This window comes from Sinohyriopsis cumingii, chromosome 13 (genome assembly GCF_028554795.1).
Source record: "Sinohyriopsis cumingii isolate HCF-2022 chromosome 13, ASM2855479v2, whole genome shotgun sequence".
NCBI lineage: Eukaryota > Metazoa > Mollusca > Bivalvia > Unionida > Unionidae > Sinohyriopsis > Sinohyriopsis cumingii.
This window is the reverse complement of record NC_142973.1, coordinates 38,918,324-38,946,248: the sequence shown is the minus strand read 5'-3', so window position 1 is coordinate 38,946,248 and position 27,925 is coordinate 38,918,324. Positions and strand designations below refer to the sequence as shown.

Genomic DNA, 27,925 nt, shown 5'->3' with positions numbered 1-27,925 from the left:
TTTTAGAAAACAATTTTTAATGTTTTGGAACATAGTTTATATATATAATCTTACACGCAATGCAATTGTTATATTTGTTTGAATGAGTTCGACGAACTGTTTATCCCACGTATAACAAAAGACTATGGCGATGAAAGAGCTACGAGTATGATTTATTTCAGTGCTAGATATTGATACATATAGATCTCAGACTCCAAACTCATCGCCTGTCTGAAAATCGTTATATTCAGTTCAATTGTTGCGATATTAGTTCTTAATTTGCTAAACAGTTACCCTTCCCTGAACTTGACGTTCATTTTATTGATAATTTATTCATACTATTTACAAAAATATACTTATGCGACACTAGAATATGAACTCTACTCATATTTTTTGAGCCGAAAGTAATTCTGATTAAAACATTATGCAATCTAGTCTTCCTAACAAGGCATTTTAATATTTTTTTTAATTCTCACTTTTTCTGTTAAATTATTATCAAAAGAATCGCATTTTTTTTCTTATCTATTTTTCTATGATGATTTAGTTTCTTCAGCAGTGTCCTTCTTTCCTAACCTAAGCAATCTAAGAGCTCTTTTATCTTCTTCATCAGCTCTACCAAGTCTAAGCATTTTGAAAGGTCTTTTGCCTAGACGTAGGAGCCTAAGAGCCCGCTTTTCGACTTCGGTCAGGTCTGAGTCATCGTCTGTTTCCGCATCAGCATCTATATCCGATCTGCCGAGTCTAAGCATGTGCATAGCCCGCTTTCCTAGTCTTAGCATCCGCATTCCACGTCCCAGACGAAGCATGTGCATTGCTCTTTTGATGACCTCTTCATCATAATCCACCCCATCTTCCTCTCCAGATTCTTTGCCGATTCTGGGTACAGGGGCTGCTCTTTTATTTTGGTCGTGGTCCCCATCATACGTAGAAACAGACTGTCCCTCAGTCGGACTTTGATCCGCTGAGCGCCTATAAAAACAATTGCAACATAGATTAAATTATATCAAAGATACCACATTAGTGTCCACTTAACAGAAAATGTAATTTAAGGCTAAAGGGATAATAAAAAAAAACTTGAAATGTCACACAAGTTAATCAAGTTACCGAATCTATGTAAGAAGAGCAAATAAAAATTGAGCAATTCCCTTTTTTCAGTGCTGATTTTGTAAGGGTTCACGTTGAGGGACTAGTAGTATGGACTGTGATTACTTATTCAGTTAATGAGTTGAGGACGCATATGGATTAGTGATTCCTCTTACCAACAGCCACCACGCAACACTCATCAACGGAATTACATGGATATAATAAGGTACCCTCTTGTACGTACCCAGAGGAATAGTTTCATAAAAAAAAGATATTTTTCACTGAAAAATAGATAAATTTCCATTTTATTTTTTTAAATGATCCTTCTTTAATAACACCTTCTGTTGCCCGACCGTGCATTTGCGTTTGGCAAAATGGCTACCTGGCATGAATTTGTAACTGCCACTGGGCGATGGATTTTTCTACCTCTGGGTTATATGTTCACTTTGAGGCAATTTTAGCCATTTGCAGGTTTTCTAAAAGAAATAGCATGCCCACAACTTGTTCCTAGATAAAGGAAAATTCGATGGAAACGATGGCACGTTCACGAGTATCCATTTACTTTTGCTGAAGGAAAACTTTGTTTCCATTTCCTATGGAGTCCCTTGGCGCAAAATTGAAAGTGACGTGATGAATTATCATGACATAAACACTTTAATAACTACTTTAAAACAAATCCACGTAAAAGTTTCATCTCGACATTTGTTTTGGGAAAATAACAGATCTTTAGAATATGAATCTCAAATTTGGTCTTCCTGAAATAGCTTAGATTCTTCAAAACATGAAAAATTACAGCTTGAAACAATCAGAATAATTCTGGAATGCCAAAATTCATTTGCTAGCTGGGAAGCGCTTTACATTGAAAATGGATGACCTACTCTGGAAGAAATGAGAAACGTAAAAACTCTCTGCAGTTTTACAAAATGATCACCAACCTGTCTCCGGACTGTATAACTGATTTATTCCTACCTCGTTCGCAATATATGCTGCCTTATAATCTGAGAAATTTTAATAATATCATTCAATATCAACGTAGAATATCTTTGTTAAATTTTTTTTATATCAATCCACTTATCGATACATGGACTGATCTGACACGGTCCAGAAGAAATTACTAATCTGTGCAGACATTCAAAACAATAACTTACCACGCTCAAAATGTCTGCTGCAAGTTATTTAGCATTTGGTAATAGTCAAGCTTCTGTGTTATTAAGCCGGTTACGACGCAAATGCAATTCACTGAATTATGATTTTAATGTGTAATCATATCGCAGATCCTTCCTCTTCTTGTGGATTTCCTATAGACAAAGACAATCGTAGTCTTTTTTAATTTTGTTTTGCAACGAATTTTATATTTAGAAAAAGTACTTTGCTACAAAAAGAACTGCAGAAATGTGTTATTTATGCAAAAATATTTACAAACATATGGTCACCTTTTATTCCACTATGACTACAGTTAAATATTTTACGAATCAGACCACGCCAAAACTATACCCCCGCTTTTATTCTTCTTTCCTTCATACCTCGTACTTCAGTATTTGTATGTGCATCACATGTCTTGACTATTTCCACAACTCTTGCCTTTTATTTTTATATGAAACTCATTATCAGCTATAACTTTATTCTGACTGGGTGATTCATAACACGACAACAATAGCATCGTCGCCCTTCTCGGTGAAAGGTCCTGTTATGTGTCTCAGAGGTGGCCATTTTGAATTGTATGCATTAAACTGGACCTATGACGTGACGAAATATTACATCGCATTGAAAGCTAAAGTACTAATTCATTTATAAAATTTGCAAAAATTCAAAAGCTATTTTCAGTTCACGATATATTCGTTAACTTCAATATGAGTAATTGGTCATATACGTTCAAGAAACAGATTACAGGCTGCACAAAAAGTTTAGCTGTTTGGGTTTCATTTTCCCCTTGACTGTGAAGCTCAGTCCGCCTTATACACTAAAAATTGTATGACTTTACAGAAAAGGCAGGGGTTGCTCCTATTGCACGGCGATAAGTTATACTATGGGAGATTATTACGTAGGTTCATGACAACATATAAAAAACGTTCTCCTAATACCTGTAACGAACGATTCCTGGACGTGGAGCCGGACGAATCTGTCGTTCCGGACTTGTATCGAGATCGTAGGTGTACCCGGGTCTTAAACTCCTCAAAAGGTCCACGATATCTTCATAACTCAGATCAGCCAAAGTCTGTCGCTTATCAAGGTCCTTGCCATACCGGGGAAGAGGCACCTGACGTGTATATTGGTGGCGAAGTAACATATCCAGAAGGTAATTTACATCTCCTGACGAAAGATCTTCACCTGTCGACCTTCCAAGACGAAGCATAGGAAGAGCTCTTTTGCCCAACCTGAGCATTTGAAGGCCTCGTCCTAATCGCAGCATACTTAGTCCACCCCTACGGACTCTGTAAAGCTGAGAGTCGGCTTCAGCGTCACTTGCGTCTACATCGGATACGGACTCATCTAAACCTAAAAGCAGAACAAATTTAGGTTCATTTCACATACATTCTATGCTGTTTGAATGATTCGTTAATCTCGCAATTAAATGTTTTGGACGCTTTATATTATAATATGATATTCTCAGTCATCCCCAAAAAATGTCTAAGATCAATTTATAACTTTCTTTGTATGAAGTATACTTGCACATTAAACTTCATGCACCAACATTAACCAATAGGTCTCAGTAGAGATAGCCTTTATCACTATACTCCATCGCAAGGAAAATTACTGTCTTTGATATGGGATATATAAAAAACTAAGTTTAAATTACTGAGATTCGATCGACATAGAAATGCATAGAATCAAGTATATAATTGGTCGGACAGAAGGGGGAATACATATTATTCTGTATATTCGATATATACTCTCCTATCCATATTCATATGTCATGATATAACGATGAACTTTTTGTGCAATATTTTATATTTTCTCTTTCTCTTACTGATCCTTTTTATGAAATGTACTTCTTTGATAGCACAAATATGTGTACAGGCCAAGCACTCCATGGTGTCACCTTGTGCGTTTCTGTATTTGTCGAATACATTATTTCTGACATAAATCATAAGTCAGTCTGTTGTCTAAATAGGTTGTTATGTCTGTTTCTTTGTCCATCTATCTGTTCGACTACCGCTTTGTCTATATATTTTCTCACCGTTTATGACTGATAACAACAATACTGTATTGTCACTATAATACTCCTTTCTCTAAAAATCGATCCTCACTTTATATTTACTAAGATGTTATAACAGGATGCCACATAATCTGATGAAAATAAAATCACCAAAAAAAAAAAAAAAAAATTCAAGAAAAAAATAACAGTTAAAATTTTTACCATTTCAGTGCGCATAAATTTAAAAGAAATTCAGAGACAGGTAATATTTGGTGCTTACAGTCAAATTAAGATATCGGTAGCATTATCACATTTCGAAAAAAGAATGAAAGAAGGCGCAGGTAACACGTTTTACTTTCGTGATGTCTGCTGAAGTAAGCAAAGAATTATAATTCGTAAAGCTTCCTCGAGGTTTATCTAAAGTCATGCAATCCTTTGCCAGAACCTGTCATTAGGTAACAAATTAAACCTTACTGATACGAAATCAAATAGAAATGTTGCGATTTAGAAACAATAAATAATCTATTAAAGTACGCCGAATTCATCAAAGCGCGTGTCGTCTCAGTCGGAATATGCGAATTAGATAGTACGAATGACTGAGTTAATGTCAGAGCTTTGCTGATAATCCTCTAATATGTGTTTATTTGACGAAGACCTAATTAGAATTCTGTGTAAAACACCGGTCAATTTAAGATAATTGATTTATAAATCGTATAACTATTTGGCGACGTTTCAAACGATTGTGGAAATATAAGACGGTCTGCTGGCTTCATGTAACGGACGTAAAAGACGACTCCTCGTCGAGGCCAACTGGGTTACAGATTTCCTCTAGTGCCGATTAGTTTTTCCCACAAATTGTCGACACAAATGTAATTTAAATTATTAACCAACTCCAACCGCGTCAAGGCTGTGCATTAAATCACTGAGAAAAGTACACAGCAAAATTTAGTCTACGTAAAAAGTCCAACTTTATTTCATTTAATGACAAAATAACCGGTGTTGATTTGGATTGCCAAATACATCAATTATCTGTAATTGGACGAAACACAAGTGGAAATTAAAGTGGTAGAGAAGAAAGCAAACACTGACAGATGTCGTCTATAAAATTAACTCTCACTGGTTCGATTTTTTGTTTTTATTACCTCTCAGCCGATAAACTTTGTGCGGATATCATAGCAATTCGACCGTAAACAGTTTAAGGTACAATCAATGTTCATTTCCACCTGTTACAGAGCCTATCAATTTCTGTCATTTTCTCTCTTTGTCCTTTCAAATATAGCGGAAGCAGCACCAGATTTGGCTGTAATTTGGATACAGTTATCATCACGTCAAACCCGAAAGTTGCCATTGAATAATGATTGATTTCAGCATGATGTGTTCAAAGAGAAATTTTGGAAATTACTATTTTTTTTCTAATTGAAACAGAAGATTTGTTGGAATTATCCATAAGTACCATACATAAGGCTATGGTTATAGAGTGCTAAGAGCAAAATTAAGCTGCACTCTAATTAAAGAACTACGATTGGCCAAAATTCCATTGTTGTCCTGTCCTAATTAAAGGTAATTTACCAATCATCTTTAAAAAAGCATTTGAATTGGTTAATATCACATCACGTGGTTCAGAAAACTTGAAAGGAATTACTTATGTATTCACGCGTCCTTCTTAATTGTTTTCATATTATTTGTAAACAATTTTGAAATAATAGTTTTGTTATTTATTTCTTTAGATTTTTTTAATGATTTCTATTTCAATATATAAGCATCGAACTTGATATTTTACCGAATTCCTGTTGTTATAAAGCATAACAACCAATGAATCTCGAAGCATGAACAGACTCTGCCTCACTACGTACGTTCATTAATTATATAATTGCTTTTCAAGATTCACAGCTTCATGATTCTCGTGCTTCATGATTTCCATAAAATATAGATCAGTTATTATTGCGTTCTCTAAAATTTTAAAAATATATTGATCGAAGCACATTTAATCTTGTACCAACATGTCACATCAAAAGTTGTTTTTGTCTTCCATTGTATAGCTTTTCATTGATGGAGTAATGTTACACTGAATGTATAACAAAATATAACTTCAAAGGGATGTTTAAGTTACGTGTGATTACTAATTATCATCAAAGGAAAACGTGAGTTTCTCGATTGAAAATTTCACCTGTTTTCAGCATTCAATGGAATCTACTCTATCTTTTTTGAAAGTATTTGAAACATCTTTAAACTCATCGAGTAATGTAGAAATATTCCATGACCTTATTCTTGTATCCTCACTTCTTACAGTTATTCAGCAAAGAAAATCGATGTCCATGTTAACTATTTCCACTGATAGTCCCAAAACATTTGTTTTTATTTAAACATTGATTGTATGCCTTTTAAACGTAACAATCTTAATTTATCGGCCTATTCAACTACGTTTACTGTAGTCAGACACCATTTGTTGTGTAACTCGATGTAATGGCGACCAAAAGCGAGCGTAACTTGATAACCATGTGTACCGTGATGAATAGAGTTTGTCATTAATGGCCAAATATACACATCAAAACGACTTCCAGTCTCCAGCCTTTGTTCTAGCTATTAGCAAGAAAATTTGATCATCGACGCACTTCCTTGGAAAACATATGTTCAGATGATCGCAGTAGATAATTTAACTGAATAATGAAATGTAAAGAAACTAAACACCTTTCGCTTTAATATATTTGTTGTGTCCCTATTAAGTGTATTTGTTGTGTCCCTATTCAGTGTATTTGTTGTGTCGCTATTCAGTGTATTTGTTGTGTTCCCTATTCAGTGTATTTTTTGTGTTCCTTATTCAGTGTATTTGTTGTGTTCCCTATTAAGTGTATTTGTTGTGTTCCCTATTCAGTGTATTTGTTGTGTTCCCTATTAAGTGTATTTGTTGTGTTCCCTATTAAGTGTATTTGTTGTGTTCCCTATTCAGTGTATTTGTTGTGTTCCCTATTAAGTGTATTTGTTGTGTCCCTATTCAGTGTATTTTTTGTGTCCCTATTCAGTGTATTTGTTGTGTCGCTATTCAGTTTATTTATTGTGTTCCCTATTCAGTGTATTTGTTGTGTTCCCTATTCAGTGTATTTTTTGTGTCGCTATTCAGTGTATTTTTTGTGTCGCTATTCAGTGTATTTTTTGTGTCGCTATTCAGTGTATTTGTTGTGTTCCCTATTCAGTGTATTTGTTGTGTTCCCTATTCAGTGTATTTTTTGTGTCGCTATTCTATTTACTTTAGTAGTTATTATTTGCTTAATATGATTCATTGTGCAGTATTTGACTTTTAAATAATTATATATTGCAAAGGTGCACCGATGTTGCTAAGCAAACAAAACTTCCAAGTTCAAAATAAAAACAATATCAATTATATTTATGTCGTGATATCCCAATAGTGAAGTGGATGGTTTTGAAACCATTGTTGTAATTCCCTGGATTATTTTATTTTAAAGTAACAGATTAAATAAGCCAGAACCATTTTGACCTATACATAAATCTAAACTTTCATTAGCTATATAATCGAATTAAATTAGTTAATAAATTTACACTAAATCTAGAAAACGAATAGGAAACAGACCGGGATTTCATTGAAGCAACTGGTTCCATTTTCAGGAGCTTTTAAAGTATAGACATATTTTCATCAAGGATAGGAATGTTTTCAACAACACTGAAGATACTATATTTTTTTCAAATTTTTCTCCATAATAAACACATATACTCAAAAGAAGAAAATGAAAATTCATTAAAAAAATAAGCCATAAATTCATGAACGATTCCTTCGAGCTTTACTGACGGGAGTTTTTTAGATTTACTGACGAGAGTATTCTATGAGATTTACCGATGAGAGTTTTCTATGAAATGTACGGACGAGAGTTTTCTATGAGATTTACTGAACAGTTTTGTAAATAGAAGCAGACTAGCATGCTCAGTCTTCATTTTTCAGTTACCCAAAATGCATTTTGCATTGTAGACATCTATCACTTACCCTAAATGTATTTTGTACCAGTAGACATCTAACATTTACCCTAAATATATTTTGAACCTGTAGACATCTATCACTTACCCTAAATGCATTTTACACCAGTAGACGTCTAACATCTACCCTAAATGTATTTTGTACCTGTAGACATCTCTCACTTACCAAGAATAAGAATATGCATTTTTCTGTTGTAGACATCTATCACTTACCCAGAATCCATTTTATTGTAGGTATGGAAAACTTACCCTGAATAGCAATGTGCATTTTTATTGTAGAGATCAATAACTTACCAGAATACATATATGCATTTTTTTCATATTGTAGATATATATCACTTACCCGGATTGCTTTTTTTGTATTGAAGACGTCCATCACCTGCAGAGAATGCATTTATGTTGCAGACATCTATCACTTACCCAGAATGCATTTTTATTGTAGACGTGTGTGTGTAATATCGATTGTTAACGTAGCTTTAACAATTTTTCAGTCATATCGTTACGATGTCTGCAGTGTGGCAGTTTATAGTGATGTCTAGCACTGGGGAATCATGTTGCAGACATGTAGCATGATGACCAACCCAGTCACATTATCCTGACACCAGGCCGACCAGTCCTAACACTAACCTCTTAATGCTGAGCGCCTAGCGAGGCAGCTGTTAGTACCATTTTTGTAAGTCTTTGGTATGACTCGGCCGGGGTTCGAACCCACGACCTCCCGCTTCTGAGGCGGTCCTATTGTAGATGTCTATCACTTACTCATAATAATAACGTGCATTTTATATTGTAGACTTCTGTCAAATTGGCATTACATATAGTACAGTCCAATAAAAGAAACAAATAGCTTGTGATCATTCAAAACAAATATTTATTCTATGAAACATTATTGCCTGTCAATTAATGTAAATATTTATTAAAGAATTTCAGTTACTGTTCTTTTTAGTGTTCTTTTTTTTTATTTCTTTTTCTTTACCGTGGGCGTGAGATTCCTCAGACCTAGTTTGTCCTTTTACAAGACATCATTTAAATTGTATGCATGCAATGGCTTCATTAATATGATACAGAGACAATTTTAGGCCAGAAAGAAACTCTCACTTAAACCTTGTTTGTGATGCCAAATTTATTAACAGCAAGTTAAATTTGCCCTTCGCCTTAAATGTCGAAATACTCGAAGCAGCCTGGACACTAATGTTTTCCTCGTCAAAGTTTGTACATTTCTCAGAATACATACGCAATTTTTATAAACTGATTAACTCATTTCAAGGTTCAGATGTGATTCTCTAGAAATGAAGGTAGCTTTGTTTCAATTATTCATTACATAAAAAGTGAAAAATTGTGTCACAAAGGACAGTAATCGTTATAAATTATACCTAAAATTCTATTGTCTAAAACAAAAATCGATATTTATGCTTTTGGCCACAAAAAAAATGTTTTATACCCGCCGAAATCCAATCCATGTTATAATAAAAGTTGCAGATAAAAAAGTCAATATTTTTGTTGATAAGCGATCCTTGCTTCAAATTAATCCGGCGAACGACTCTAGTTTTACAGCCTATTAGGGTAAACAACGTTATCTCTAGCGCAATCATATTTTGCAGGGCAGTTTCTTCTTTGTGCAATTGTCGATAAATCAGAATGACTGAATACTGAGCGTTCGCCTCAAGTGTCTCATTTGATAAAAAGGGGAAATCGGCCTGGTATTCATGTCAAAATGTTTTCCTATCTAAGAGTATATGATGTAACAAAACATTGATTAACCGTCATAGACTTCTATGCAATCAAATACAATTTTACCGGCACAGAAAAATTAAACTGAATCAAAATTGAACCACCTACTCATGGCCAGAACGTGTCTCCTGTATACAACAACACTTGGTTTTGAAGAACAGTAACATGGTAAGTTAATGCCATCTGTTATTAGTAATTATATGCAACTGAATTTATTCTTCCTGACAATTACTTAGAAAAAAATGTTTCATCCAAGCTTGAAAACGAAGTTTCTTCTTGAAATGGAATGTACATTTTGAAGAGATCGTTAACTCAGGATGAGGGTGCGTGGGTGGGCAAGAAAATCGCCATCAGAGTGATTCATCATTATGCTTGAAATGAAAACCATATAACTTGATCAAATATTTGAATGCTTCAAGGCTAAATACTAAATAATTTTACAGTTTTGTGACCTCGAGGCACTGTACAACAATTATTAGTCTTCCATTAAAAAATAGCAATCAAAATGTTGTCTTTCTGATCACATTCCAAAATCAATGTACTACATTTATACAAATATTTCAAAGTAGTGTGTTGTTCTTGTGCATAATGGATAATTGAATATTCTAAGTAACCCAACGTTTTTTGTCTCAGATTATTAGAGAATGTATCGTTAAATATCCAAAACGTTTGCATTTTACAATCTGTTGTGTGGCGATATTTACATTTGGAGAGTAAATAGACCAACATATGGATACATTTTATGATATTCGGTACCTTATTTTCATGCATTTGTAGCATATTAAAGAACAAAGCAAAGCAAAAGAACCAAACGCATTTTGAACATTAAAGAACATTTTCAGATATGTGTGAGATTGGGTATATTTGTTTATGCTCAATGCTTTTAATAAAACTCAAGCAGATAATAATGTTTAAACACGTAGCATGTTGTAACATCTTCAATCCAATGAGATATATCAATCAAAGTTAAAACTGTATTTGTTGTTTTGGTAAAAACCAATTATGGTGAATATCGTTGTTTATCTTAGCGGACATGGGTCACTAGCAAAAAAAATCGAAATACATCGAGAGACAATTTCACATTGCGCGAAAGCAATTACTGTAATTATTTTGTTAAATCGACATCGATCTGTACCTGGGTGCCGATATTGTCATTTCGATTACTAAGACTTGTCTTTAAAAGTAAGTTGAGTGCGTGCTAGTTAAGGTCGTATTACTGTATAACAATAATGTTTTGATAGTTCATTATGCAATGATTTTTTTCCCATCATTGGACATCGAATCTGAACAAGCTGAAAGAGAGAACTCCTGGAAAGTATGAAGTCATGTCATCAATAATAATAAATGTAATTGCTTTGCATACATAAGAGCTACGCGGTTTCTAAAATTACTGGCGAGGAGAAAATATAACAATATTATCAATCTACATGAGAGTTGGAAAATGCAGTCATTGCCGATATTAATGATCGCATAGGACTAAAGAAAAAACGTTAAAACAAAATTTGTTTCACTTTATAGCCTTTCTGATATGTAACCAGTATAATTTAAGAATTACATTGACCTTGTGATATTGAAGATGTCCGATTTCTGTTCAACTTTTCAGGGACAAATTTGCTGAAGTTGTTTTCTTGTCACAGACGTGTGGTGGCTAACCGAAATGGGATAACTCGGAGTAGAATATATGTGTTAAAAATATATTTTCAAGACTACGACAAAAATTGATATATGTCAACGATCGTACCTTGTGCTTTAAAACCTTTTATTTTTATAACATGTCCAATTTTCCATAAAGTAACCAGATATTGAAAATATTTGTGAAGGCTGTTTAGTACAAAGTCGACATTACTAAGTACATTTTTCCTCTTGATATGATGTTCACATTTAAAAGGATGTCCTTGCATGCATGGCTGGGTGGGAAAGTAATCGAATTCCTTTTTAGATCTAAAGAAAATCATAGGGCGCAACTAGATACTCAAGGTTTTCCCAAATTTGTTGTTGTTGTATATTACAAATTTGGAAATCTTGCAACTAAAAGTCTTGAAAGTAGACACAAAGCAAGGTGTCTCGATGTATACATTTTGAAAGGCTGATGAATATTACTATCTTCAAGCAATGTAAGAAATTAAATATTGAATGTACTCAAATCCAGAAGGTTTTTCTTCATCTATAACTAAAATATTGGTGGGGTTTTAACTGAGTTTATTAATTTGGCAATTGGAACAGAACTAAAATTACCAAATTTGTCTGTCCTTGAGATCTTGCAAAAGGAAAGGATTAATCAACAGAATAAATGTCTAAGCACATACCACTATAATATCACACATATTTGTGTTTATACACTAATAAACTCCACATAACATTCGGGGAGACGGGGGCCTTGTGGTCTAAAACGCTCGCCTTTACCGATCACTGCTAGCGCAACTTTGTCTGCGTGGATTCGAAGGTAATGTGCGAAAGCTTCCTGTAGGTTCTTGCGCTTGGAAATGGATGTATCCCCACATCCAAAAACATCATATAATACTACAATATTTCATGTATGGGTGCCAACAAGTAATACATGGTGAAAGAGCATATACATTTTCCATTCTGAAAAATTTTAAATATTCATCTCGAGTAATGAATTACTACTTTCGAATTTGTCCCACACAAATATGACCCACAACACACATTTGCAATATCTAGCGTGATAAATCATTTCTGACATATATTTACAATCTCAATATAGCGCGTTTCGATAAGACTTTAAACGACATTTTCATCTGAATTACATTTTTCAACCACTGGTATAAATTCAGCACTAAAACATCAAAAGAGCAAAATAAAATAAGATTAAACTGATTTGACATGGACTAATATGCAATTTGAAAATTAATGAACTTAAATGTGATATAAGCTATAATGAAATGTGATTTCATGTACAAACATTGTCTTTCATTTTTAACAGTAACATGGAAACAACAAATGTATGTAGTTAAAGTAAATTAGTTCCCGACTAAGTTATCCACGGAACGTCAACTAATCGACCACTGGACACAATCCCTCGCTTCATTAATTACTCCCGATTGCCCAGTGGACCCAAGAACGATTCGTATCTTTCAGTTTTACATGAGCTCTGGCGCTATCAAATAGTTAACCCAATGACCAGAATCAATAGAAAGCTTATTTATCATGTCCACTTATCGCGAACAAATTGCTTGTGCATACAGTGATAATGTGTAACTGCCGAGCATACGAAAGATTTGTCGGGTTCATCATGTCCATGTTCACGTGTGTGATGTTGACGGCCGTGAACAAGCTGTCCTGTTTTTATTTGGACCTTTCACTGGTAAGATATAACTAATTTGAAATCAGCATTAGAAAATATATTTGAAATCAACTCTTATGCTTTATTTCCTTTCTACTGTCCTTTTCCAACTACATCCAGGATAGAATCAAAGCGTAAAAGATAAAATCAAGTATGAATATGTACGATTTGAAATAATAAGTGGATATAATGACTTTCCTGGCATCTGACTTTCGGGCTCTAGCAAAACCAAATGATACAGACACGGACATGTGAATGGAGACAAACCACCTTAATGCTCTTTGTAGTCTTGTTCAAGCAGACTCTCGCGTATCTCCATGAGAACTTCGCCATACGACGGTCGGCTGAAATGCTTTTTGATCGAGATTACGCTTCTGCAAAGTAGAAGCAAAACTACAAAGACATATTTTCTTTTATTATTATTCTTTTTTTTGGGGGGGGGGGGATAACTCGATCACTTTGGCGCTGAATTTGACGGTTGCTTGATAAGCTCGACTTCACAGTTCTATAGGCCTCGAAGTCATTTTTTTCCCAGCCCACTGGATAAGACACATATGTTCACCAATCACACCAGGAAATGTAAAGAGTTAATTTTGATTAACTTCCTTTATACATAAAAGCTGTTACGGTTGACACGTGGGACCGTAGCCAGAAAGCTTTAAAGTCGGTCTGAACGATATTATTTACGACGTGAATGTCAGATTATGTTGACCTAATGTGAAAAACCATCTCCATAATTCTGTGATAGAAGACTTGTGGTGCTTCGTCGACCAGTAGCCTTTCTGCGTGTAATTAATCTTGATATCACTGTGATTAGAGACCGTTCTTAATGAGACGATCATTCATCCATTACGAAAACGAGGCTTAACTAGGCTGTTCAGCAGCAAACAAACCATACAACAACATGCATCATCATCCACTACGATATAATTAAACACAGACTGTCAAAGAGAAAAACAAAGAATCTAATTTATGTGGGGTTTTCTGACCTATCGCTCGAATAATATATATATATATATATATATATATATATATATATATATATATATATATATATATATATATATATATATATATATATATATATATATATATATATATATATATATATGTATGAATATGTGCTGATATGTTACCTTAAGTAATTGTGACATTACGACTATGACAAATATTATTATTATTATTATTATTATTATTATTATTATTATGTAAATTGGTAATATACTGATTCACACGAACGTCAATAAACACACATTAAGAAAAGTTACACGCTGATAAAAATTTATGGACATTACTTTCATGTTTCTCTTCTCACTGCTGTTTCAAGGTAGGCGGCTGTGTCAAATATTAACTTCACCATGATAAGAATATAAACAAATTACTGTTATTTGTTTACTTCCTGTCGGAATTCGTTCCTCAATAAAGTTGAAGTTAAATGTTTGTTAAAAAATATGAAATTAATAGTTAAAGAAATGTGATCGAAAAAGATATCTGCCTTTGTTAATGGTTTGAATAATAATAATAATAATAATAATAGAACATCCAGTAAGTAACAATTACATCCTATGTTTTTCAACAGTTAAGAGACAAACTGAGAGGGTAAAGGATATGAAAACATCGATAACTCAAATGTCGGCCATTATGAAGGAAATGACATCACTCGAATGATTCATTTATTTCCGTTCTAACACATTTTGCAACCTTGAAAACTCCAACTTACCGAAAATTGTAATCAAGAAAATAAAAGGCACTGAGTTTTCCAAGTTCTACTGAATTAAATTAACCATTACTAAATGTGGTGGATTTGTACTTGATTTGCACTATATATTTTCTAAGCTTTCAAAGCATGGTTGATTACAACAATCAATTTGCTGACTATACATGGATAATGGCAGTGATAATAAACATTTTTCATGAAGATAATATTCAAATATTAAAAAAGTGTAGGTTGTAAATTTCATCTGCACCTTCCTCTCCATGAAATTCAAATTTAATTACAAAATAAAAATACTAACAAACATTATATCCATTAAGAAGAACAAATGCTAACGATATCTTGTGTTCCACATTCGTGTTACCATCTGGTCAATTTCATTAGTTTAGAATTAGTTCAAATTTTGTTCACAGAATTTTCATTTACTTTAAATAAACAGTTCATCGTTCATTATTGTGTATTTGTGGCCATGCACACTAAACATACAAGTTTCCTCATTGAATAGCAATAGTTCCTTAAATGTTTAATTGGTCGCATCGTATATTCCTCGGGACAATTTTGTAACAGTTGTGTTTTCCTTTGAATTTACTATTTGTCATTTTATTGCTTTATATTTTCATTGATTCTCTTTTGTTTGCACATATTTCCCATAATCTAATTTCAAATAATGTTGAAGAATTGAACCAAAAAAGAGCAATTTTAAAAACGTCGTGATCGTTTTCAACAGGTAGTTCTGTATCGATGTATTGTAGAAAGAAGAAATGTCTTGGTATGCGCATGTTTTGGGGATCGTGAATTACTTGGAAAAAGTGAATAGATCAATTTGCCGGTTCATATATATAAACATATTTGTAAATTCAACATGATATCAGTCATATCCTCCATAATTAACAAATTCTCTCTCTCTCTCTCTCTCTCTCTCTCTCTCTCTCTCTCTCTCTCTTTATATATATATAATACGACGTGCACGTAGGGAATTGTGATTTTTATTCCTGGTGCGATACGAAATACGGATATCGGTATCCGAAGACTGGTTTCTGGTTTCCACAATATTAACAATGACATATGGAATGTTTAATTAATCTGCCGCTTCACTTAAAATTAATCTTTTCCATACACACAACACTGATTACTATCGACATCATTGACAGAGTTACTATCTCGGAGCTAATCGACCAAATTTTATGTAGTTATCAAATGACACAGACGGTCACTCAATGCGCCTTATAGGTCTAAAACATTCGTACTTTGACAGCGATTAATCTCATTTCCAAATGCAGCAGCTGTAAAAACAGATGATAATTTGATATATAATTGCTTTCGATTTTATTAGAATTGGACTCTCTAGTCAAAGACATACAAGCAAGGCATCCTAACTCCTTATGAGCGCTTAGTCTTTAGTTTTACCTTAGAAAGTATGTTAAATAAAAATCAAGGGGACGTCCTTTAGGGAAGATCAGGTTTTGTTAAGTGCCTGTTTGAAATATGACCCTATGGATATGCACTTCGTCACATAATAGCCTAACATTTGATGAATTGCCCAAATTAAGACTGTTATAATAAATTCCCTACTTTAAGACCGTGTTTCTTATTACAGAACTAAAATAACCGAATTTTTTTAGATTGTATTCAATCGTTTGTCATCATGACATCCAGGAAGATTGACGTTGCTTTTGTTGCTTTTTTTCCGGCGCTTTTTCAGTACATTATTGGCTATATCTTGCTGGAGAAATTTAAGATAAGTGCCTTTCCAAAGACAAACTGAGCTAGCCGTCCATGGCTACCGCGGCTCCAGCCGGGTAAGCAGAACTAATGATAAACATTGTATTTAAAGTGTCTTAAGACTCCGATTTTCATAATATGATTCTACTTTGTTCTATGTTAGACTGATTTGTCCAATGATTAATGATTTCCCGTTAGTCGCGACAGCTAAGTTATAGTTAACATTGGTACATTCGTCGATATATCTTTGCATTGCCAACGTATTTTTTTCTTTCTTTATATTCCTCTGATGATAACCCTCTGAAAATAGATTTTCATTAATTAATGGCAACCGTTTGAGATTGTGGCGATATTGGGACATGCGAGGTGTTTTCCGTGATTATTAATACTAGTTATAGTCAATTAACACAGGACCTTTACCTTATCTATCACGAGGCAAGGGTGCTTGCTACTGCATGCGCCATTTGCTTCTCGTCGCAACTTCCACTGCAATAAAACCAACATTTCGTTTGTTTTGTTTTTTTGTTTTGTTGTTGTTTTGTTTTTGTTTTTGTTTTTTCTCTCTAATTTTCCTAATAGTGAACACCGATATGGCAATCAATCCAAACACAACGCGAAGAGGATACACTATTTACTTTAAAAAGTAAGGACAGGGTCATCAAACGTAAAATTAGTCCATTTAATTTGAGGGGTAAAGCAGAGGGCGCTCCTCTTGGTTTTCGCATGACTCCAGACCGTCAATCTAAACCTTTAAGAAAATTGAACAGTCTGTAATCCAGGCAACGTTTCACTTGACAATCATGTCCGATATATCCCATTACAATTGACAGTTGCTTGAAAATTACTATACGTTGACCTAAACTTTTGTACATTCTGCAAATCGACTGATTTATGTGCCCACGCTTCATACGAATTCCAACAGAATAGAACTTGCAAAGGCCGGCCATGCTATAGCGGTTGTCGTATATGTGAATTTCATTGCATTCTATAGTGAACTGAAACCGAAATGAGACGCGTTTAATACATTCGCTCATATTTCCTTCTCTTAATATTTGCACTATAAGATACCAAAATTACATGTTTCACGAAAAATAAAACTCCTATATTTTTGTTGATTTACATATAAAACACACCACGTAGTGTGCAGCTATATATTTTAGTGTACTTGGGAATATTTGTAAAAAGTTGTGTATTATATTACGTTCTTTGAACCAAATACTTAGCACAAAATGCATTTATATGACGTGCAAGCGAAATAAACAATATTATTTTATGACATCTCTATTTTTTTTTTCATTGATTTCTCTTGAGTACATACCTGATTCATTATGAATAAAGTCTACAAAGCTTCATGAAGTTCACATATGGTCTAATAATAAATATATTCGCTAGGTGCTTGCAATTTTAAGATAAGTTTGCGCCAGTGTACTGCATAAAGCAAATTATTATATTGTTACAGTGTCACGTGTGCGTAGCTTATAGTATTCCGTTCAGTTCTTATCTAAATGAATATTTACTGCATTCCTTTCGGTTCCTATTTAAATGGTTGTTTAAGGGTTGGGGTAACGTTCGAACAAACTTGAAAGAAAAAAATCACACATCCTTCTTTTAGTGCCAAAACTCTAAGCATCAATACATCTGATATCGTTATCTGTAGCTACGGGCAATGACTTGTGGAAAAAATTATGGTTATTCCAATGCTCAAGGAAACCAATTTCCAAACCTTTTATTAAATTTATTGACAGGATTTGTTTGACTTGAAGATAACTACTGAAACAATATCAAAAGTAGAAAAATAACCATTTTAAAGTGTTTTAAGAAACCAATGAGTGTTTCTAAAGTAATTGACAGTTTTGTTGAAACACTGCACAATACAACCAGGGGAAAGAGTCGATATTATATGGTGATGATAACAATTTATGTTTTATCTTTACATTTTAATTTCAGGAAACACATACGTTCTAGTAGATAAGGACTTTTATAATATGTTCACTATCAACAATAGTGTATAATGATCACGTGATTTGAATTCTCCTTGTATTACTTTCACGTTAGTGTTTTATTAGATCGTGTGTCACACAAGAGTTCAAACCGAAATGATTGTAACTAGAGAAACCTCTCGTACCTTCTGGGATGCCTGACTAGAATTAGATATTTTTCTCTTGCTTACTCCATTAATTTCAGTGTGGAACCACTGACCTCGTAAGTCAATAAGAAATTTACTTAATATAATAATGTGAGATTTAGTACACCAAGAAATATCGACTTCTTCGATACCATAGTCACTGGTTTCTCTTTTTATTTAACAAATAACCTTTCTCTCATGAAATAGATGCTTTTGCAAAACAAGCAACATTGAAAGAATTCTTACACTTTATTGCAGTACAGTAATTCGGTTACTCTTCAAGATATCATTTGAAGATATTTACCACGAACCCCTGGGACACTGTCCTTACACGAATTCTTCCAATTATCTGCTTTCTTTTCAGCCTCTTTACTTCCTATCCTTTACCTTTTTTTTATATAACTTGCACATTCATTTACGACAAATGTAAGGACCTGATATTCTGCCGGTTTTGTAAAAGTTATTGTTTTGCTTTCATAATTGTATATAATATCTCTAGGAGCTTATGTACAATGTTGCGTTTTGTGTAAACTTTAAATATTTAATTTTATATCGTTTTGTGTAAACTTTAAATATTTAATTTTATATCTATATGCCTATGTATTCATGGTATATAAATCAAACCTTAAGCATGTAACGACATCTAGCGAATATATGTAATGACTGTGGTGTATTTACTCATCTGCTCTTAAAATACTGCGTACATCGTAAACAGCAATAAAATCAAACGATGACCACTTTCAATGCACTTAATCAGCCATGTTATCGAACTTAAATGCGTTCTTTTAGGTTTGATAAACATCCTACATAAGATGAACGGTTTACCACTTAAAATGATTGGCTCCAAGGGAGAGTAACAAGCGAATCTTCTCGACTGCGTAGTCAAAGAGGAACCTATAGTTCAAATTAATTAACTAGAGTAACCGTGTACGCAAGAATATTACCGGTGGTTAGGTTTGGTTGGGTACTTTAGATAGCATCGTACTAAATAGGTTATTTAGTGATGAGGCAACTGGAGTGAAGTGCGTTGCGTAAGGGCACACCTCTGAAGTCGAAATGTGCTGATCCAGCGTTACGATTCGGCATGCTGGCCATTTTGCCAACGGGATGAACTGTAACAACGCAATAACGTAATATATGTAATCGCTCTTCTGAATTTCAACCAGCAGTTTGCATTGATCTTTTCTCATCAGAAATATTCAGTTCTGTACTTTGTTGGGACCATTAGCGAGTCAGAACCTTTGCTGAAAATACTAATCCTGTAGAAGGTCACCATACAAAATCAAAATACTTTTTAACGACAGTAACTGTGGAATTTCAAGATACGAGACAAATGGCGATTTTGGTCCAAGTTAACATTTTTTGCTGCCTTACGTAGGGTGTCAGAATATAATGTGACGGAAATAAGAAAAAAGAACCCATAACGTTGAGACTTAAATTCAAAAAAAAAATGAGTGTACAACTAATGCGGTTCCGTTTTGTTTCATGATGTCAAGAACATGGATTAAAAAAGCGCTCTTGTATACTTATCAGAAAAAGGGTGTCAGACTCATGACATTACCAATTCTAATGTGATTTTCTTTTATAATCATAAACTGTATATGATATATAGCCAAAAGTGATTATCGCCACATTTGCAGTCAAATAAAGAGTTGTAAAATGAATTATTTGAGTAAATAGTACGAATAGGAATCCAACATTTATAGATATTATTTAAGATACATTAAATATTCATAAATATGAATTAAAGAAATCAAAGATACGTAAATATTAATAAAATAAATTCAATATTTATAAATATTAATGATAAGAATTCAGAATTTAAAAATATCAGTAAAAGAAAGTCAATATTTAAAACGTTAATAAGATACATATTTGTTACGTGATAGTTTGATCAATGTTTTTAACTGTACAAAGACCTCCAAACAATTCAGAGTCTTTCTCGTGCGTTTAGAGACAAACATTTTTATGCTGCTTAGGTAAGTGCAAGGTAAATTAGAAAATAAGTTGCAAAAACCAGTCCGTATTTATCACTCAAGTAAATTGAATGATAACTGGGTGTAATTATTGATTAGAGAGATCTAGTGATCAAATCATGTAAACCGACAAGGAGATTTATTAATGAATCTATAATTTTCATAGTGTCAGAAATTGCGCAAGGATGTTTTAGTACATTAGAAATTTAGAATGTATTATTTTAAAGGGATATATACTGCGAGGCATAATTAAAAAGTCAGGTGACATGTCAATACGATCCAAGGCGATTAGTTGGGAGTAAGGAGTAAAATCTACATATTTTTGAAGGCACGTTAATCTCACAATCTAACTCTCCACTGACTAAAACCACTTCACTGACTATAACATCGTTCGAACCATCAACTATTTAAGAGAGAAAAGCTAAGATACAGGAGAACGATTACCAACATGCAACGTTTACTTGTCCGTCTGTTTGGTTTCGTTAGATATAAGTTGCTTTCCAAACTTGTAACAGATTTTGCTATTTCAATAAGATCTACCATGAAAACAGCTGTGATGAGTACGAGTTTTAATCAATTTGGAATTAAAACATTTTTTACAAATATAATGAGATGCCGAAACAACATAATAAAGTTCAATTATTAATAAGGGAATAAGTGTAAGTATGTGAAAAACTCCGCCCCATCAAAGATTTTTAAGCTGAAAATATATTCGCAGGAATTTCTTGATCTAATGTTAACATAATAAAGCTTAGAAGTGCAAGTGGTATGTGTAAGTTAATTAACACAAGAAACGGCAACATTACTTACGATACTGGAATTTCCTCTGTAACTATGCAAAGCGAAAATAACACAAATTTGAATGACAAAATAATTGCAATCACTCACCTATAACAGTATGGAAGCAAAGAAATGCCAACGTCACTGGCAGTATGTATTTCATAGTTCTTCTTAATTTTTTCAATCAAAGCAATTAGATACTTGTAGGTCCAATATTCACTGATATGTCAACCAATTTTCAGGCACGCGGAAAAGTTCTTTAAACGATCAAAGCAGCTGTGTACTTGTGTTCAATTGATGCTGTTTCTCTTCAGTCTAGGCAAAAGTTTGGCTTTAAATCCTAAAACCCAGTGACGTATGGATATCTAAATTCCCCCGCAAGCAGGACACGCCTTTAATCAGTGTGGGTTCTTTCAACATCCGGAACAAAACTCGCTGTCCGGAACCATGCGAAGCACGAAGTACCGTATCTGAACTTTTATGGAGTTCCAGCATGCAAATCGAAGGGAGAGGTGACGTATTGTTGGAATTATTATCTGTCAGATTTAAGTAAAATACATAAATGTCTCTTGACGTATCTATGTGGCTCCGCCCCCTTCGAAAACGATCAATGAAAGTAAGTGGCCGGCTATTAACATTTATCTGACTGACAATTCCAATAGGGAGAAATTGGAAACAAGATTTCGCTTTTATTAATAGCTGCTATATCAGTTATTTTCATAACTGATATAGCAGTTAGTTTCCCCGCTTTGGACGCATGATAGATCAATCAATACATAATGCCTTTTCCTGAAGAATCTGATGGGCATTCGTTAATATTCGGTGGTTGTGTCTTGGCTTTATCAGTGGATTAGTCGACTGTTAAAACCATTATAATTGGGCCCATTATCAAAAATCACGGAAAAACATTTAATCAGATTGGTCAAGACAAATTACTGGAAGCTGGGGATTGGCTGTAGGAGAAAAATAGTTTCTATTCACTTCCATCCCAAATTCATTGTGTAAAATCGTCAATTAAAAAACAAAACTTTTCATTTAAAAGACAGGATTTGCATTTTAAAGGGATGCAAATCTTAAATTTTGCCATCTCTGGAGCAGGGGTTCTGGGTCCGTTCTTCTGATATTCTTGACGTTAAGCAAACAGGAAAACTTTGACCATTACTTTCTTCTCTAATTGTGAACAATTTAATTTATTTCACTGTGAACAAGTCAAATTCATTGATAATGAGCTTCGAACCCATACTATTGACAGTAGTTTTTGCAAATATATTATGAATTATCATATGTATTGTCTATTTCATCTTTTACTAGGTAGTTTTATCTCCACGGAGTCAAATATTAGTCTTATCAATTTTGCCATTTAGTTTATTTATAACAAAAATAAACATATGAAAATCGATGGCTTTCAATTCCAACCTCTTCGTTATAAATTCTTTGGATTCTGTGGTTCGTGCACTCGTATCAAAGTTCGTAGATATCGTGTCAATGTTTTGAAAGACTTGAGTTTTATTTGCTATCCTACCCGTAGATTAGAACAAAAATCATTTAAAAATTGTTGTAATATGGCATTTGAAAAACTTCAAAGGCAATGTGTATGATATATCTCGATATATTGATTTTCACTGTAATTTTTATCTTCAGTTCTAATATATATATATATATATATATATATATATATATATATATATATATATATATATATATATATATATATATATATATATATATATATATATATATATATATATATATATATTCAACTAGCAGTTTGAAGACCGTTCCGGTGCCCTAGTGGTTATAGCGTCCGCCTATGTGGAATGTCGTGGGTTCAATCCCCGGCAAAATCATACCAAAGACTTTTTATCAAAATGGTACTAACAGCTACCTCGCTTGGCGCTCAACATTAAGAAGTTAATGTTAAGACTGGTCGGCCTTGTGTCAGGATAGTGTGACTGGGTGGGACATCATGCTACATGTCTGCGGCATGATGCCCCAGTGCTAGACATCACTATAAACTGCCATACTGCAGACATCGTAGCGATATAACTGAACAATTGTTAGAGCTACGTTAAAAATCCAAATCACACACACATCACACAGCATTTTGAAATTCAAACTAGCGTGTTTTTTCTTTGGAATTCATAAGACAACCCCTACCCCCACTCATTTCATGTTATAAGAACGGAAGGTTGACTGCGCAAGAGCCCCAGCTCTAGAGATTGCATTTAAAGAAGTCAAAACCTTTTTTTTAATGTCTGAATGGGTTCCTTAAAAGAAATAACAACAAACAGCTTTTCCTCTTTATACCTCCATTTGATCATTAACCTGGTGTCAGGCACAATTTTCAGGTATACAGGTAAATTAAAAAGCAGGCATCGCTGGAATCCATTGATACTGATGCATTTTGGTTTTACCTGTTTCTGCATAAACTCTACCGGAATGTGTAGAGGGTCACCTTGAGAATCTTCGGTCGATCGCTGCTGTTTTAATGACATTTTACCATTAACGTACGCGTCTGCATGGTTTCAATTGAAAAATCAAGGAAATGTTTTTGATTTGAAAAAAGAAATTGTAAGTGTAAGTATGTGTTTCAAAGGTATTCCATGAATAATGAAGTAATACAAAGTGTAGTTCTTCTTTGTAAATACTCAACAATACGACGTTCATGTCCCGTCAAAAATTCATAAGGACAATTACTTGAACTGTTTGGAACTCTAAGCGGTTCACCATTGTTGTACATGTATCTTATCTGGCTACATAATGCTACACTGGAGAACATGGTACCAGTCAGAAGTTTATTCATAAATAGAATTCAGTTAATTATGATTAGTTATGGCAATCACTTCAAGACAAGATGAGCAGTGAATTCACAAGCATTGCCTCTACTATTTCTTTCCTTGCAATTAAAATAATTCGCCATTCATACATTTTTCAACGATGAGGTGTTACTGCTTTAGAAAATGTCCACACTTTCATCCCATTTTCATACACAATCTATGTATTATTTAATGATCCAAACTCATTTCCTACAAACCTTAACCGATGGAAGAACAACGCCATAGTAATAAATTGTTCAGGACCCAGGGGATATGATGACTGCCTGCTGAAGCATTATCCTGTCCATAAGTGCCAGCCAGGTAACTGAAGCTTACAGGTAATCAGCCTCTAATATACCCACACAGAGAGGACAGGCCTAAGGTCCCCAAACTGAGATTTCCAAGTGAACCTGCTCAGTAGCTTCATTCACAGCGTGACATTCGCCACCTGTAACGAAGGTCATTTAAGGCTCTTCGCCATACTCTTGAATGGACTATCCATTTACCCATAACTAACCCTAATCCAAAGTAGTAAGCACATAACACTAAATTTGGATCCGTACCGGTCCCCAAGGGTCCATATATAGGTGTCGTCTATAAAAGCTCATCCCACCCACAAGGAGATACCTTCATATAGCATATTAACAGGAAACAAGCATTACCAATACATTAACAAACAGTCAACCATCTGAAGTCCTTTTATACATTCCTGTAAGGTGTATATAAATGCAGTCATGTGATACAAGTCCACTCTTTGTACACTGCAATAACTACTATAGACAGGCCCTTATTGCCCATATATTATCAACTAGAAAGGGTGCTAGGACAAAATGGTAGCGGAGAAAATGGTACGGACAAAATGGTATGGACAAAATGTTAAGTGGACATAATGGTATTGGACAAATTGGTATGGATAAAATGGTGCGGACAAAATGGTACGGATAAAATGGTATGGGACAAAATGGTACAAGGATTAAATGGTATAGACAAAATGGTATGGTTAAAATGTTGCAGACAAAATGGTATGGGGCAAAATGGGATAAAATGGTACATATATTAGAATTTCGATTGCTAATGAAAATAATAATGACCTAAAATCATAATAAAATTAAATTTTTATACACATATTAAAATATTCACGCATCCATAATCTAACTGAAAAAGATACCAATACAAATGATTTTTATTAAATTCGCGTAACTTCGGAAATGTTAATTGTATTTTATTTTTAAAAAATAAAGTGCAACTACTAATAACTTATGCCGAATCTACAAAATTCATCGATACCAAATAGTAATTCAATGCAATGTTAATGACTTTTTTTCTTTTACATACACTTAATTTTTGGTGTCCCGTCGTACGAGTGACATTTTAGCCAATCTGGCATCAGACAAAGCTGACAGTTTAGAGTATAATAAACTGAATTGCGGTATGAGTAACAACAGTATTGTACGGCATGTAGAGTTTATCGATCAAAGCATCAAAGTGAACTGCGCGCTAACGTCTGGGGTGCCTTAATTTTTGTAGTTTGAATCTAAAACTGAAAACAGTTGCATATCATTTTAAGAGGACTTTATTGTCTTGTTTATTTAATTTTTAAACTTGTAAAAAAAAATCATCATGTTTGAATATGTTACTTCTCAAAAAGGGACTCGCAAGCTTGTATTTCAAGGTTATTTATTTACCAAGAACACCGATGACAGTGATGGCAAGGAGCTCTGGCGTTGTGAAAGAAGAACGTGCAAGGCACGAATTCATACACAAGCGAATGTAATCGTTTTTGAAGTTGGAGTTCATAATCACACGGTAATGCATAGGCAAGTCGAAGCTGAAACAGTTCGTGCCAACGTGAAAAGGAAAGCAGAAACAACTGAAGAAGCATCACGATCGATTGGTCCCAATGAATTGCTGAGTGTTGCAGTTGCAGCCACTCATCTACCTCCAAAACGAGCAACCTTATCACGAGATGTACGAAGGCATTGTCAAATGGCTGGACCGAATGATCAACAAGACATTATGGTTTGTTCTCAGACACAGAAGAACCACCCATTCATCCGTGTCAGCCAAGATAACATGATCATTTTTGCAGCCGAAGATCATCTGGATTTCCTTTCGAGATGCCAACATTGGTTTGCCGATGGCGCATTTCGAGTCAGCACGAGTCGATATGATCAACTCTACACGATACATGGCTTTTTCAATGGCGAAGTTTTTCCTGCATTGTATGCATTACTATCCGAAACAACCGAACAAGCATATCAACAACTCCTTCAAGAAATTCTCACCTTGTATGCAGATTTAGATCCAGTTACTGTTGTATTTGATTTTGAATTGGCAGCAATTAGAGCTTTTCAGAATATATTTCCGATGGCAACAGTAACTGGATGCATGTTTCACTTCGGTCAGAGCGTCTGGAGGAAACTGCAATCAGAAGGTTTTTCAGAACGTTACAGAGATTAACCTGATTTCTCGCTTCTTGTCAAGCGTCTTCTTGCTCTAGCATTTATTCCAACATATCGCGTCATAGAAGTCTTCGAAATTCTTACCGCAGATCCAGCATACCGAGAAATTGAAGTAATATGTAATTACATGGAGGACAACTTCATCGGAAGACCAAGGAGAGGAAGAAGAGGTACACAAAGATTCGCAATTCAGTTGTGGAACCAATATTCTAGATACATCGATAACCTACCTCGCAGCAACAATGGTTAAAAAGTTTGACCTCATATGATAAATGTTATTTGAGTATGCCTTGGGTGTCTGACATTCTTTAGTTTATTTTTTCTATTTCTAAAATATTGTATAGTAGTCAGAGGTTTTGTACTTGTCTTTTGTCATGTAGCTTTATAGTTTGCTCTTTGTTTTTCTTGAATTGCTTTTTTATTTTAAAATTGTTTGTATAGGTAATTATTATAAATCATCCATGGTCAGTTCACAATAGCAGCCTATTAATGTTATTTAGTAAAGACTTGTCTGGGGTTTTTTTACACTTCGTATTAATAAAATTGTAGTCGTACCAGTTTGTCTGTACCATTTAATCCTAGTACCATTTTGTCCCAAACCATTTTGTAGTTACCATTTTGTCCGCACCATTTTATCCATACCAATTTGTCCAATACCGTTATGTCCACTTAACATTTTGTCCATACCATTTTGTCCGTACCATTTTCTCCGCTACCATTTTGTCCGGCCACCACTAGAAAGTGGTAACGTGCGACCTATACAACTAGTATAGTATCAACGCCCATTTTCTTGTGATTTCTGACACTCTCTGAAAGGCAATATATCCAATGGCATCCTAAAATGTGAACTCTGACGTGTTACACTCAGTGATACTTGCCATTTATTCTTATTAGGTCACAATGTTCCAAATAAAGGTAAGCACTGCAACGTGGTTGTTAAAAAGTAACCTTTTTCCTGTATACCTTCCTTGGACAATTAATCTGGTGGCAAATATAATTATCAGGTATAGAAGACAAATGAAAAGCCTGCAAAACTCGAATCTAGTCCTTCTGGTGCACTTCATTTCCAGTTTTTGCATAAATACTATGGAGATGTGTGAAGGGGCACCTTGAGAT

At 34.1% G+C, this 27,925-nt stretch overlaps 1 protein-coding gene across 1 annotated transcript; it reads right to left on the bottom strand.

Annotated features, from left to right (window-relative positions):
- LOC149785244 (myomodulin neuropeptides 2-like) lies at nt 1-21,966 on the bottom strand. The gene is made up of 3 exons (XM_089979090.1): nt 21,640-21,966; nt 3,144-3,558; nt 1-948 (listed from the first exon to the last, which is right to left on the bottom strand). Exons 1-3 carry the CDS (start codon nt 21,692-21,694, stop codon nt 510-512), a joined length of 909 nt encoding a protein of 302 aa, XP_089835216.1. The 5' UTR covers nt 21,695-21,966; the 3' UTR covers nt 1-509.
- Nucleotides 21,967-27,925: the final 5,959 nt, after the last annotated feature.